Source organism: Grus americana, chromosome 3 (assembly GCF_028858705.1).
Source record: "Grus americana isolate bGruAme1 chromosome 3, bGruAme1.mat, whole genome shotgun sequence".
In the NCBI taxonomy this organism is placed as follows: Eukaryota; Metazoa; Chordata; class Aves; order Gruiformes; family Gruidae; genus Grus; species Grus americana.
In genome coordinates this window covers 88,131,310-88,147,374 of record NC_072854.1, presented here as the reverse complement: position 1 = coordinate 88,147,374, position 16,065 = coordinate 88,131,310, and the positions used below count along the sequence as shown (strand labels likewise).

The 16,065-nt window shown below is 38.8% G+C and overlaps 1 protein-coding gene across 7 annotated transcripts in view; it reads right to left on the bottom strand.

The window, feature by feature from the left end:
- Positions 1 to 86: 86 nt before the first annotated feature.
- SPAST (spastin) overlaps positions 87 to 16,065 on the bottom strand; it is a 41,669-nt gene continuing 25,690 nt past the window's right edge. For all 7 annotated transcript variants that reach the window (XM_054822789.1, XM_054822788.1, XM_054822791.1 and 4 more), the window contains 6 exons: positions 13,464 to 13,543; positions 12,576 to 12,618; positions 11,855 to 11,934; positions 9,061 to 9,131; positions 7,137 to 7,177; positions 87 to 5,511 (listed from right to left, as the gene is read on the bottom strand). In XM_054822789.1, coding sequence (XP_054678764.1) covers positions 5,389 to 5,511; positions 7,137 to 7,177; positions 9,061 to 9,131; positions 11,855 to 11,934; positions 12,576 to 12,618; positions 13,464 to 13,543 — 438 coding nt within the window. In that variant the 3' untranslated portion in view covers positions 87 to 5,388. The remainder of the gene's footprint in view (positions 5,512 to 7,136; positions 7,178 to 9,060; positions 9,132 to 11,854; positions 11,935 to 12,575; positions 12,619 to 13,463; positions 13,544 to 16,065) is intronic.

The following is a 16,065-nucleotide window of genomic DNA, read 5'->3' as shown; positions in this document are numbered from 1 at the left end:
GCAGCAATTAAACCAGTGTCAGGTTTAATGAAAAGGCTCTTAGTTTTGGACATTGTATCTGATAAACAGACAAGAAAACAGTAGAGAACAGGACAAATGCAACATTTTATTGTGAAGCTAAAGCTATGTGACTGCTCATCATGCTTTTTTACATTGCTTATTAATAAAATGGTGTTTAACATTTCTGAAAGCATTCTAGAAGAACAATGAAACAAAAATGCTTCAAAACAACAAAATACAAGAATTAACCCCATCCCAGACTGGAGTCGTCCAATATATTTGATGGGCGTGGGGTATAGTGTTTTGTCTCCACCTTTGGTTTTTGTCACTTTAATCCAGATTTCTGAAAAATACTGACTAGCCCTTCACATGAATAAAAATTTGAATCATGCGGCAAAAACAGTTTCTATATTTCCAGTCCCTTTGACAGTTGTGCGAGTATCAGATAAAGTACTTTCTTCCCACTTCTAAAGGTAAAAAAACCGCTGCAGAACCGAGAGGCTACACACCAGCATCTTAGAAGGACACGCCTATATTAACCAACTACAAAGAACATTGACCTTTTTCCTCAAAGCCACTATGCTGAAACAGGATTTTAAGTGCGTCTTATGAAAGCGAGAAAGCCTTACAGCAAAACAAGGCTGATCACCATAGTTTCCAGACATCATGTCAAGAATTTGGAAATCAAAAGATCAAACTCTGAAGAACCCACAGTGTTTAGCCAATGTATTTAATCCACTGGAGGAGTGTATGCCTTGCCAATTATTGCCGAACTCGGGAGGTAGTTATTGACGTAACAATCGGTTTCCACTCTAAGACAGTTGACAGTTTACATGAGAAACTGGAAAAACACAATACACATTTCCCCATACTTCAGAAGATGTTTTGTATTTGCAGGAAGTGACAGTTTAACTTCCTCATCCTGTGGAATTACAGTTACAATATTTAAAAGAAAAAATATTGGAAATAATATTTAAAGAAAAAAATTCTAAAAGAAAATAACTGACCCATTGGTCATCTCTTAGGATGACCAGCAGATCATCCTAAGCATGAAAATTCACATAGGTGAGTAAAACAACATCCTTCAACACTAAATAGCAGCTCAAGAGAACCTAACAATGAAACCAGCCACTGCCGCTAATTAGCGCAATGACTCGAGACGACTAGTTGCATTCACTACCTGCTTGCTACTTTTCATTCTGTTCTTGGTATCTGGTAGAAGCCCCCAGCACTAAAAGCATCATGAAAGCTTGAGCCCACCCCACACAATGAAAATCTGTAACCTGCAATAGCGCTTGCCCCGTCCCAAAGCTGCCACACGCAAAAGCATCACTAAAGCACTGGAGTAGCTAGGTAAGCACGTCGTAGGCACAACTACGCATTACCCGTGTCTTCGGGTAGGAAAGCACTGTAAGAATCTAGGGCACAAACTTTCCCCATAGGTGATTCAGGAAGCCTGAAGTAGAATGCTGCTTTCCACACCACTTGTAGAACAGACATCTGGGTTTAATTTGCCAGCATATCCGACTTCGGTATTCCCAGTGCAAAGTACTTCAACTGCACAAGACGGACTTGGCAGCAGTGCCAAGCAGTGCTAAAACCTGCTTGTTTAGAATAGAAAAAGTACAATTTATTCTGCACCAGAAGGTAAATTGTCTAAGTTACATGTATAAAAACTGTCATTTTAAAAACACTTGACAGAATCGAACAGTGAAATCGGCAATGGTCTCTAATTAGTGCAATGACCACAAATTCCTTCTCTTCTCCATTTTAAAGTGTTACTATCACATTTATTATCTACCTACAGTAAGCTGCAGGGCCACATTCAATGAAACTGTATTAGCAACTGACTGGAGTCAGTAAGACATCTCGGGCAGAATGTCCATTTCTAACACACTGAACTCTGTAAAGTCTAAGAAACTAACATGACAGAGACTTACATGTGGACAAATATCCTAGTTAAAGGCTAATCTTTAATATTCAGTGTTGGCTTTGTCTTGGCCGCAAGGAGAGAACCTGGACAGGTTTGGTGTACTCTACAGAAAAGTCAACATTAGTCATGGGAACGTTATAACACATGACAAATTTTCATTTTAAGGAGAAAGAGCATCACACAGTGCTCGAGTTTTTCCTACTGTTACACCACCAAAAGCAGCAATCCACTGCCTGAGAAGACATTGTTCTTCCAACACGTAAAAGGTGTGCTTCCTGCTTAATAAAAACAGGCAAAGATGTATCAAGAGGGTTGCTAAAACAAAAACTGGGGCTTAGGGGGGATTTCTCCCTCCAGTAACTGCAACACTTAGTAAAGCACGCTTGCAGAGGGCCAGGCAAGCTGCTTCCTAACCATCTCAAAAAAGTGGGTCAAATCACTCATAAGCAGTGGGCAGATTCAGGAAGAGGAAAAAAAAAAAGCGGTTTAGAGAGCTAACATAATGCCAATCTTTGCAAAGGTTAAAAGCATCCAAGCTGCTGTCCTGCTTATCCTATTCTAATTCAAGATACTGTATTAGAACATAATCTGATTTTGCAGTAATTATAGTTGCAAAGTTCTACATAAAATACCACAGATTTGGGAAATACAGGTATTTTGGTTTGGGTTTTTTTTGGGGGGGTGGGAGGGTATTGGGTTTTTCCAGATCTGCTTTTATACACAGTTAATCCAACAGATATATGAAAAAAATCACTGAGCTGGGACTTACTCAGTACATGTAAAACAAGAAACCAGAAGATGCGAGATAATGCCTTAAGGAGAACAGAATTACTGTTGAAAGACACTACTCGGAAAATAGCGTAAAAAAGACATTTAAAGGAGACTGATGAACCAAACAACGCTTGGTCATGGGCTAAAAATCCAGCAGCTGTGGGGCAAACTGATGTTGCAGAACAAAATGAAGTTCTTATTACTGTGTTCCAGAAGTAATTTATAGAACTGTAGTTCATCCATTACGCAGAAAACAAGCAGGGCAGAACAGCTAACCAAAAAGCAGCGGTACCAGTCACACCAATTCTCTTGACCTGAACTGGTTGTACAAACAAGTGAATGGGCTCGTCTCTTGCCTTTCTCGAGTAGCAGCTCGGAGTTCTGACCCTTTGTGCTGCATACTGCGGGTGGTTTAGCAGATGGGAACTTCGACCTCTACATTTCAGGTACCTGTCACATGCCAATGGGTACGTACCTGAAATAAATACCAGTATATTCCTCAAAATTAAGTGGAGAAAAACAGAGTTCGGTAACAAATATTTAGGAACACTCAAAACCAGTAGTGTTAGCCTCAAAGGTCTCATTTGCAAAGGATGTCTAGGGAAGGTTCCAAGCTTCATGACTGGGAAGACCAAAGACCTTTCTTAGCTGCTTAGCTAGCTGGCAGGTGCTAACAAACCAGTAATATTCATGCTGAGCACTACGGAGTCCATGACAAACATGGACCAAGTCAGCCAGGAATCTCCAAGCACAGAGATGGTCTACTGAAGGCAGAACGAAGGCAAAGCAATACATGAGATTTAGGAAACAGAAATCTTTTAGCATTTCTCACTTCTCCAGGAAAGGGAATCAGGGGAACAGAAGTCACATATTTCATTTACATCAGACATACATTTGAGTCATACCCTTAGAAGGCTAGAAGTGGTTTGGTTAGACTACTTCAAAAGGCATACTAGTGTAACACAATCTTTTCTTATTTATTTGCTTTTAATCTTAAGATCAGTTAAAAGCATCTCCGGTTCAAAAAACCAGAATCCCAAACATATTGCATCTGTGAAAGTTTGACAGAGTTTCGGCTATTTAGTACCCAATACTATGCAGTGAGCACAGAGTCCTCTCTGGGCATTACTATACTTACACTGCATCTATCAGCTAGGGATTTTTTCATAGATATATAAAATATATATTATTTATAGTCAACTTTCAGGTGAGTAGTCCCAGAAATATTTGACTTACTCCTACCAATAAAAAAAAATAAGTTAAATAAAAAATTAACATTTTCTGTTAAGACCAAAAGTAAACAGAGCTTATAACTCAATTTAAACAACTGTCAACAGTATGCATTTTTGTAATATCACTAAATTGGGAGAGTTGTCTTTCAAAAAAAAAAAACCCCACCTAAACAACAAACAAAAACCCCACAAACCTGGTCTAACAAGGAACTAGTACTCTGCCTTGCAAACATCTGTGTTTAATCCATGTAGAATTTGTAAACAAGATGTCAGGCCTTTAGAAGTAAAGGCGAAGATGTTTTCCTTTATTACAGTATTTAAAGGCTATCACTTAAGTGGTCTTTTTTTTTTAATAGCTTGTCATTTATATAATAAAAACAAGTATTTGTACAAAGATGCAGTTTCTTTTTAAAAAAGCAGATCAGTTGAGTGTTTCATAGTTTAATATATAAACCAAAACATATGAAAGCTATAAAAACATTAATGTGCCATGTATTAAACATGTAGCCTCGTATTTTAATGCTTACATGTGTAGATTAAAAAAATTATCACAATGGAAATTTTATGTTATCATCAACAGACCAAAATACAGAGTAGAAACACGCCATATCTGAAACTTGACAATTAGCATCACTTACTCTCTCAAACATCAGCTGGGCTTCAGGTTGTACACCATAAGCATAAGCTAAAATTCTACCAATGGAAGCGTTACAAAATGCGTTAAAGAGAAAATACTGCCAGTAAATGAGTGTCTTAGTCTATTTTTTTATTTAGTAATTTATTTTTTTAAAAGACAGTTTGAATTGGTTTTATAGGGTTGAGTTTTTTTGCTGTTCTGCTATCAAAGGTCTTCCTTAAAACTGTTCTGTGAACAAGACCGTCACATTAAATGAACCAAAAAGACAAATAATAACAGACCAGCTGCTTTTTACATTTTAATAATCATAATTCCCCGATGCTGTTCTTCCTGTCTGCATAGGGAAATTGTTTTATTTGGCACATTAAGGATAAAAAAAAGTCAAAAACCGAACCAAAGTTTACAAACCTCCAATTGTAAGTTAGTAGTTATAAGGAAGAAAGCCAGACATCAATGTCATGGCAAAATTAAAAACAAAAAGCCGCACACACAACATAGGGAAAAGGTTTTCCAATGATCAATATCATCAGAGCCTTCTAGCTGAAACAAAATACACATATTATTGTTCAAACCATAATCGGATTGCTAGGAATTTTATCTCAAGTCCTATTGTGCTCTTACTTACAGTGTGTAAATCCTCACTAAATAGCAAGGAGGCTTTGATGAACACATTTCACATTGTATAATTTTTTCTTAATCTCAAGTTTTAATGCAGATACTTAAAGATCTGTAAAGTCCTGTAAACTCTGGCTGCTTTCCAGTAGTCTGTACCAATTGTTCCTTAGGCAGCACTTTGTTTCACTTCAAGTAGTGTTTCACACCGTGGTATCGCCAAAGTCCTTGTTCCAACGAATATACGCTTCCAGGGTCTGAGGGCTCAAACTGCGCTTTATCTTCTTCAAAGACTCGGTGAAATCTGATAGTTTGATATTTCTCATCTAAACAAAAAGTGAAAGACATCAGGATCACAAGTGATTTACGTGCTTCAGTTTATTCAAGAAGTACTTCAAGTGTATTCTGCTTCATCTTGATACAAGGAGGAGGGTTTTTTTACAGTGAAAACAGTCAATCACTGGAACAACCTCCCCAGGGATGTGGTAGAGTCCCCATCGCTGGAGGTTTCCAAGATGCAATAGGGCAGGGTGCTAGATAACCTCCTCTAGGTTCCCTTTCCCACAAACAGCTGGACCAGAGGACCTTTCAAGGTCCCTCCCAACCTGGGCTGTTCTATGATTCTATGACCTGATGCAAGAGTCTTGTAATTTAAGACTATCAGTATTTACTGTTTTTAATAAACTAACATTTGGTAATCATAATGTCTGCCGCCTTATTTAATAGCCCATGAGATGGTGTTATTACTGCCTACTTCACTAGGTGGTGCAAGCTGGTGCACGAGGACACACAACTGAGTAAAGAGTTAAGATGTGGGATTTTTTACCACATTTATGGCATACCTCTGCATACCAGGAGAGTAAGGCACGAAAGTTCCCACCCTTACCACAACTGTATCCAGACCATAGCGTGCTGTCAGCCAAGTAAACCCGATTATCTAACCTCTCTGATTGAACATATGCCTTTCCATTGTCTGCTGAGGACATGCTTATAAGCAGACATTTCCTGTATAGAGAAATGCCCAGACATGACGGGAGATAACCAAGGTGTGTGGAACAAGCAGTCTCATTATTAAACGAGTATTATTAACGTTACAATTGGGGCAGATACCCCATGTTTCTTTGGGACTAGTGTTCATGGGCTACTGGATGTAAACATGCATTCACAAATCATCACAGATGTTTCCATCTTCCTGCAGTAAATCCTTTCAGCTTATCATAACCTGAGCCATGATCTAAGGCTGAACACAGAAAGAAACAGAGGAATTAAGTTTTGCTTCATTTTCACCTATGGAACCATGGTTTGCACACAGATCGGAACAGAAACTTTTATAGGCAGGACCAACCTCTTCCTTTTCTTTTATGTTTACAGGTGCAATTTGTGGTGAGGAACTTACTTAAGCTTTTTATGTTTTCTTGCTTCACGATGGTCCATGTGAATGAATATAAGTATTATAAACACACACAAACAAATCTGTTTTAAAATCCCTCAGAAGTTCTCCCTAAGATGACTTTCTTTATGTAAAGACGGGGGTGGGATGTGGAAATAAAATATTTGACATAATACTTCTGGGAATGTTTTGGGGGAATAACACTGTGAGAAAATAAAAGCCATCATCTGACAGGTAACAGATCAAGTTGTAGTTCAGCAAGAAGGAAAAGATAGAACAGTCAGCTGAAACTAAGGACAGTGGAGACTTACTGTTGGAAAAAGGGGTGCTCTTAATAACTGATAACCAAGAAAATAGACAAAGAACCTCAGACATCTGAGAAGAGATTTTCTTCTCAATCACTATTTGTAAAGAATTTTCTTCAATGAAGAAGTAATCAAAAGGGGCAATACCTCCAAAAAAATATGGTAGGTATTTGTTATGATACTATGTAAATAAATGGACCTTAAAAGTTTCTGGTGAGCATGCATTCTATGCAAAGGGGAAAAAACAACAGCATACCTCACTGGCAGACATGTTCTTCACCTGTTCTGGTTTTAATTCTGTAAAAATAAAGGAAGATCAGTGAGTTTCATAAGAAAAACTTTCATCTCTTCTGGCAACTAAAGCATGTTAGAAGCACATTTCTTCTGAAAAAAACCCCACAGATAAAATTATACCTCTCTGCCTCAATGTAATCTCCTGTACATGGTGTTTTTACCTCCTCCTTCCCCTTTTATCAGCTCCTCAACCGGGCTGCTCCCACACTCAGTCACTGCAGGTACAGTACAAAGCAGTAGCAGAACTATTTCCTTCTTCCTAAAGCATGGTGAACAGCACACCAGTGTAACAGAGCCGCCTTCCCCCCCATTGCTCCTGGTACCTACAACGCCCCTACCCCTCAAACAGACACAATTTTCAGGAAATGGAAAGGTACCATCAGTCAAGAATACAGAAATAAAATCAGGCAGGACAAACGGGAGTGCTTCTTGCCCCATGCAGCACTGGTGGGATCTAATCATTCCTATATCCTTCACCATTTTACTTTTTTTTTTTTTTAGTTGCAATATTGTTACAGGATCAACATATTCCAGTAAACTTTTTGCTCTGAGGGTGCAAGAAAAAAAACTTAGGCAGGATTGGCAAGGCTGACATTAAAAAACATTTTAAAAAATAAATTGTTTTATATGGAAGCCAGAAGCAGGTGGAAGAAATAGGTAGCACAACATTTCATGGTGTCTTCTCAAAATGGACTTGCATGTGAAGTGATTTGTCAGCGAAGTCTGCATACCTAAATGCATACATTATTAATTCAGCCACTCTAAATAAACATATTCAAAGTCTTAACAGACATGATGTCTCTTGTGTGAGCCGTTGAATGTAATTCTGTTTCCCAGTCATTATGCAGGATTTTGGAAGATGTGCCTTCATCGCAACAGCTGAAAGTGGGTAAAAAACCCATTACTTTCCAGCATCTGCTTTCAGAGAGATAGTGCACTGGCAAAACTGCGTGCTATAGGATTTCTGACTCAATTAAAAAAAATAATAAACCAAACACACCCACAAAACATGCACAGACCTCTCCTCCCCATAAATCGTTTCAGAGAGTTGCAACAACTTTTATTTACACATAATCGGCTGATATTACAGGACACTTCTGCTCTGGCTGCCTTTAGTACCTTTCTGTCAGGTAGGACAATGTATCTGCAAACACAAAACTAACATCAAATCTTCACAAACTTTTCACAAAATCCCACTACTGATCCCCACTAAACAAAATCAGCCCCCTCAGATGTGGCTACTGGACACGTAATAACTAGCTAGTGAAACAGAACAAAGGGGGGGTGTTTGGAAAAAAGGATTCACTTTGCATTAAAATTGGGTTTTTTCAAAGTTGGCAATATCTGAGCAAGAGCAAATCTAGGTAAAATTCTACCTGAGTCACAATTGCCATCTGGATCACCATTCAACATTAACAAGATTTAAAAATTAAAAAAGCTATGCCGTTCAAACCGTATCTAAAAAAACCCCTCAAAACACAAATTGTTTCGGTATTTCCATCCTTTAGACTTGAAAGAGATCTGCCCACTTTATAAAGACAAGTAATGCAGTCAGAGACTGCTATGCAAGTACTAACTGAGATACAACAGAACTGACACCAGCCTAGGAAAGATGCACTACTTAAAAACCCCAAATCTGTGAAAGGCACTCCACTCTGCTTTCCTCTTAAGACACAAAAATTGTCTGTTTCACATGGGGAGGTACTGAAAAGGTTTGTGTATGGTAAGTCTTAGAAAGATGCTATTATGAGCAACAGGCCAAAATCCAATCTAAAAAGCTTAATTTCAGAGGTTTAAGAATTGTAAAGATGTAGGAAAATATACTGTCTCTAATATCAAGGGCACCGAGTTTTTTCACAACCTCAGTAAAAAGCTATGCAGCTTACCTCGAATAGGGCCCAGCGCCGCATCCTTTGCTAATGCGGTTAAATCACTTCCAGAGTATCCATCTGTCATTCTTTGTCAAAGGAAAAAGTGGGGGAAAGGAGGAAGGAAAAAAAAAAACAACACAAAACCTGCTTCAAACCATATCAATTTAATTGCAGATGATTAAAATGTAAATCAGAAGCAGTATTATTTTGATGTTGGCTTGCAAGTTTAATAAATCATAAATGCATTCAACATAAGTGATCTATATATAAGTCTTTCCCAGAATAAATTTAAAGTGCAGATACTAGAGTCTCAAATAACATTCTAGGAAAAGCAAAAAGATAGCAACCAACTTGGATTGGGAGATGAAAATTAATCTCAAGCACAATTACTATTTCTGTTACAAGAATGCCCTACCACTAGTTTGTCATCATTTATTATAGATTAATATAAAACCAAAACCTCAACTGTCCTGTACTCTTTCAACCTGTTCAATACAATGAGAACACAATACCATACATTTATTATGAAGTGATCACATGACCAGTTTTCTGAATAGAACTCTGTGCACATCAGAGCCAGGAGAAGGGCAAAAGCAGGCATTACTAGAAATCTAGCAGCAGTGTTTGGTTTTGAAAACAAATGGTAGTTTTGCAGTATGCCCTTAATGGAAAGCCATGGTAGCAGCTGACCCACGGACTCCAGGGAGTACAAAACTTTACTAATTCAGAAGAATAAACACAAATCTGAATAGCAGCACCACTTTGCCTAGCAAGTTAAAGCACAGACAGCAGTATTTCTGGTGGAAGGCTTTTTTCTACTGTTGAAGGTTTGGTAACAGACTATACTCTCAACGTACCTGGCAAGCTTCTTCAACTCTCCAAATTTACAGTCTGCATTTTAGCAGAGTACTGAAACAGCCTCCTATAGTTTACATGTGGAAAATGATTAGCACAGCTAAGTCTGATGCATCAACTGATTCCAACGTTAAAGCCTAAAACTGGAATTACTAATGACTGAAAACCAACTGAGGGACTTGAGATGGCTGCAACAGCCTGAGCCACAGCGTCAGCAGTTATCTGCAGAAGCCCAAACACTTCACACATTTAGCTTCAAGTAACAATTATTATTCAGCTTGGAAGTGAAATACGGGTCCTTATTCAGAAAGAAGCAGGATCTCTAAGTATGTTTTGCACACACTTCCCATTGATTTGGGAAATAATACAGTGTAAGTGTGCAGGTATTCTGTAAGTGAACTGAAAGGAAGTTAAATTGTGCTATCTGCTGGGGTTTGGTTGGGGTTTTCTTGTTTGGTTTTTTGGTTTTTGTTATTTGGTGGTTTGTTTTTTTGTGGGTTTGTTGTTTTTTTTTTTTTTTTTTTTAAAGATTGGCAGACATACAGATCATTCAAATCCTCAGAACCACAAGGAGGAGGTGGGGTGGGGATCAAAGGACCCAATCACCCAATCTCTATGGGAGCTTTTCCAGAATTGGATTTTATTTCCAACTTAACCAATTAAATACTTTGCAGATTAAAGGTCTCCACTGAACCAGGAAGCCACCAGCACGTACTACCAACATAAGTGAAAAGGAGTAGTAAGGGTTACCTAAAGAAAACAAAACCCAAAAAACCCCACCCAGCTTATAGAGCAGTGGCTAGCTGCAGCAACAAGAGCTTCAGAGCTCAGTTTTCTGGACATCATTAATCCTGTCATAGTTTATAGAAAAAGTTGCAGAGCAGCGAAGGAACACAAAATCATGAAGGAGTTTAAATGCCCATCTCTTTCAAAACAAAGAAAGATGGCAGATGAAGTAGGCAGGACCCTCAACTTTTATATTTTCTCTAAACCCTTTAAAAAAAAAAAAGTGTACTTAAGTTGCATTTGTAATTTGATTCATAAATTTGCAGTTAGAATCCAAGACATGGTCTTTTTCCTCCAGTTAGCTATTACTGCAGCCGAAACGTAGCCTGAGCTAGCATCCTTCAAGTAGAGAATTTATTCAGTTGGATTATACATTGAATTTCTGTAATGTTACTAAAAGGCTGACAAACACTACATCCAAGACTGTACTCACCTCCCGTGTACTACCACAAACAGAAAATAAAGTACATCCACTTGCATATTTTTAGTATCTCATGCTCTGTTTTCATTCCTTCCTGCCCCAGGTGCTCTACCTGCTTTTCAGTCTAACTTCCTTCACGCCCATTACATTTAATTTCTGAGGGTGACAAACAGCAGGACTGTACCCATCTTAATCATGAAAAACATAAAACAACTTGGTTTCATAATAGGAAGGGCATTTAACCCACTTTTCCCAATCAATTATGAAACTGAAAAGAATCTAAAGTTATCCAGTGCGTGCTCTGCTATAGTTGGTAATACCTTCAACAAACCTAGCAATGGACAAGCAAAGGAAAGTTGCTGCTTTTGATTTTAAATGTGTGCCAAGTGTAAAGCTGGTGCTGCCTTTTTGCATCAAGGAGGAGAGCTAGACCGCCTGGGAGACGGGTGGAGAGAAGCATCCCCCTCCCATCTCCTCCTCAGAAAGAAAAGCACTGATGAGCATGTTTCAACAACAGAAACCCAGGCAGGTGGTATGGGGAAAATTATATATATATTTTTATATATATATATAAAAAAGCATATATAAAAACACTTTCATACACCCTGGCAGGAGACTATCTTCCCAATTCATTCTCAGCAAGTGTTGTCACTATCTGATGATTTACCTTAGTCACATTTTGAATGAATCAAACAGTCTGAATGAATGGAGGAGCATATTTATTTAGTATAGTTACAAAATACTTACCTAGCTAGCTGTGCCAACTCTTTTTGGGTCAATGGACTTCCTTGCTTGCTTAGAAGATTTTTTAGCAAAATCAATCTTGTCTGAAAAGAAGATACATTTATCAGATGTAAAACTAATTTTCACAGTACACTTAAAATTCTGTCGCAACAACAAAACATGTTTGTCAGGTTAGCTTTTGTGTTTCGCTAGTTTAAACTTGCCTACAGTGCCTCTGTGATTAGAACATACACTATCATCTCTTCAGGGGAAAAGATAGGGATTTGGTAATAATGAGATCAAGGGTCAAACTACTTCAAGAATAATACATCAGAATCCTCATCAAAAGCTCCAATCTGCTGGTGAGCTGAAAAACGTTACTTTAAAGAAAGCTACTGTCATCTTTTGCAATAAACACTCTTCTCCAGCCAACCAAACGTGCTCCTGCAAGCCCTACTTCAGACTTGTCCATGCCTGCTAGTATCTAACCAACACCTCACTAGCCAAGAAATACTGAGTAGCTACTACCACATTTGCTACTAGCACATGTAAAAAAAAAAAAAAATGCAAAAACTTACAGACAGTCACCAGAATTAAAGCACAGTGTGTATGGCCAAGCTGGGCCAGAAGTTAATTCACAGAAGTGTAATCATCCACTAGGGTATAGCCTATGAGATGTATTTTATTCTCTTTTTTAATAAAATTTATCTTCAAATGAAGAAAATGCATGGAAAGCAATACTTACTTCCTCATTTGGTAAAGACACATATACCCGTTTGGTGAATCGTCTAGGAAAAAAACAAACACACAGATACGTATATACACACATACACTTTCATAACTTTTTAGCGCATACAGATCTAACATTTGGTTTGATAAATGTCAAAATTTTACCTACATCAAATTCTAGGGAGTAGAACTACAGGTTAATAAAAAAACCAAAACAAAACCCAACAACAACAAAACCAACAACCAATCAAACAATATGCACAAGCCACTGGTGTAACTTCAAGTAAGAGTAAGGTGACAAGACTCCACCCAGAGAGGAAACACTCTAAAGGTGGAAATACCACTGACTACTACCAGCAACAAAACTAAGCATCTCTTCACTGTACACAAAAAAATCTTTGGAATCATTAAAAATGTGGTTTATTTATTCAGACAGTGCTGACATGCCTGTTTTCCTCAATCAAAAACAAAAAGCAAGTATGAGAACTTGTAGGAAAAAAGTCCTAAGGCAAATCTACAGCAAGGTCTGTAATTGCATGAGGCATCAGAAGTCCAATATTCACAGAGAAAAAAAATATTGGATTTCACCAGTCAAATGTCTTCATCCTGCCATTGAGATCCAAATAATAAAAAAAAAAAATATGTAAGAGGGTTATAAAATGCTGACTTGGTCTCAACAGGTTCTGCTGGTTTAGACAATTCCAAGGCTTGTGCAGATGTATCCCAAAAGAGATGAGACAGGCACTTCTGTGAGAAGTTAAAATTATTTAACCTTGCCAAACAGCTTTTGCTACTTATTCCATAACTTAAAAAAAAAAAAAAAAAACAAGACACTAAGTAGCAAAACCTGCTCTTCACAATGAACATCATATTATTGTACTCAATGGAAGAGATATTTTGATACCTGAGAACAGCATCATCAAGCTCCTGTGGCCTGTTTGTTGCTCCCATTACAAGTATCCTGTCCTCTCCAGAAGACTGCACCTGTATAATGGAGGAAGGCAAGACAGCTTTCAGTATACATCAAGTAATAATACAACAAAAATAGTTAGAGACTTGCCATGGATTCAGCACACTCATGGAATCTTACCGTATATGCTTTCCCCACAGCCCCCCCAAGCAGTTAGCTTTAAAACATTCTTTACACTAGGAAAAAGTAAAAAGAAAAAAAAAAAAAAGGAATGTAAACACTAGTGCTCAAGTTATGTTGCTCAAGAAGAGTAGTGCAAGAGCACAAATGTTGCTACGGAATTGCATGTTTCAATGCTGGAGAAAACAGACTACAAAAAGCACTCAGAAGTTTAGTCATCCAGAGATAATCATGTTTAAAAAGCTAGAGACTTTCTGCTCTTGTGAGTTTTAACACCAAACATTGTCTTGAAGCCTACAGAGAAAAAGAGAATCAAAACCTTACACTGAGGTAAAGCCAGAACTACTAAATCAGAGATTCATCTAATACGGGTCTTGCAAGAAGCTAGTAATCAAAATGAGAAGCTATTCAATAGCACACCGACACAGTAATTTTTCCCCAGTTCACTCAATTGCATAACTTGATTTTATACCCCAGAATATAGAGAATTACAGCTTCCAGACTTCAGAGAACACATTTGGGTATCACAGACATGTTATTATTCACCTAGTGTCCAATACTTCATAGACTTAAGTCTGTTGCTGCCTTACTGAGGCAAAAAAGTTCCACAAAAAATATTGTACAATATAGTTACACCTTGATCCAAAGTTTACTAGCTTACTAACAATGTTTAATTTCCCCCTTTTCATTTTAAGAGAAAACTCTGTGTGTGTGTGTAATAATTTCTGCATATCATTGTCACATTACATTATTTGTCCTGATTCATTCCACTTTGGAGAAGTTTTCCCTGATCTTCTTGTCTCTTTATATAGTTATTTTCTCCTCCTGCACCTCATTACTATCGCTTCACTACTGTAGCAATATTCCACTGTGTAAGAGAAATATAAACTAAGATTGTTCAATACAAAAAAAACAGTGTTGCATGTATTGGGTGTGTGTGGCAAGGTTTTGCCAAGCTCATCAGCTGTGGTGGGATAACTTAGTTAAGAAGGGGAAAAAAAAACTGCTGCGAAAAACAGCAGTGGAGAAAGGAGCGAGATGATGTGAGAAACAGCTCTGCAGACACCCAGGTCAGTGAAGGAGGAGGGGCAGGAGGTGCTCCAGGCACTGGAGCAGAGATTCCCCTGCAGCAGACCATGGTGAGGCAGGCTGTCCCCCTGCAGCCCATGGAGGATGACAGGGAGCAGATATCCACCTGCAGCCCCTGGAGGACCCCACGCCAGAGCAGGTGGAGACACCTGAAGGAGGCTGTGACCCCGTGGGAAGCCCACGCTGGAGCAGGCTCCTGGCAGGACCTGTGGCCCCATGGAGAGAGGAGCCCAGGCTGGAGCAGGTTTGCTGGCAGGACTTGTGACCCCATGGAAGGGATCCACGCTGGAGCAGCTGGTGAAGAACTGCAGCCTGTGGGAGGGACCCCATGGTGGAGGAGGGGAAGAGTGTGAGGAGTCCTCCCCCCTGAGGAGGAAGGCGCAGCACAGACAACATGTGATGAACTGACCACAACCCCCATTATCTGTCCCTCTCTGCTGCTGGGGGGAAGGAGGCAGAAAAAATTGGGAGTAAATGAAGACAGGGAAAAAGGGGGACAGGGGAAAGCGGGTTTTAAGATTTGGTTTTATTTCTCATTATCCTACTCTGATTTGATTGGTAATAAGCTAAACTGATTTCCCCAAGTGGAGTCCTGTTCTGCCTGTGATGGTAACTGGTGAATGATCTCTCCCTGCCCTTATCTCGACCCACGAGCCTTTCATCATATTTTCTCTTCCCTGTCCAGCTGAGAAGGGGAGTGACAGAGTGGGTTTGGGGGGCACTTGATCTCCAGCCAGGGTCAACCCACCACACTGTGTGACAGAAAAAGATGCTGATATGAATTTGTTCCCCCTCACAACTATGAAACCCAGTTCCTTTTCCTGGATATTACATATGTGCTATTAAATATATTCTTACTGTGTCCTGTCACCTCCAGGTCATGATGCCAAGAAAAAACTTATAGCTCAATAAAAAGCATACTAACACAGAAATTAATCCTTCCGATGTGTCAGAGCTGTGGATACCCATGATCTGCTTGAAATCCTCATCTCTCAAGTCTCACCTTACCCCTTGACAGTGCATACTTTTGTGACACATATCCCTTAAAAACAAAAAAGACACTACTTAAAAGCCATTCAGTCTTCCTTTACTTTGCCAGAAGAGATGCGTTTCACCAAAACATACAAATGCAATCAAGGCTTCAACTCTGCCTAACCCTCAAGTGTCCCTCTTGACCTGTAAGAACATTTGTTCTAACAGCTCCTTTATTATTGCTATTTGTTATCCTTTCTTCTCTGTCCATAGTCTTTCAACCCATGATTTCAGCTCATCTTCAGGTTACTACCTTTCATCCCAGACTGAATTTTCAAGAATACTACAGTAAGCA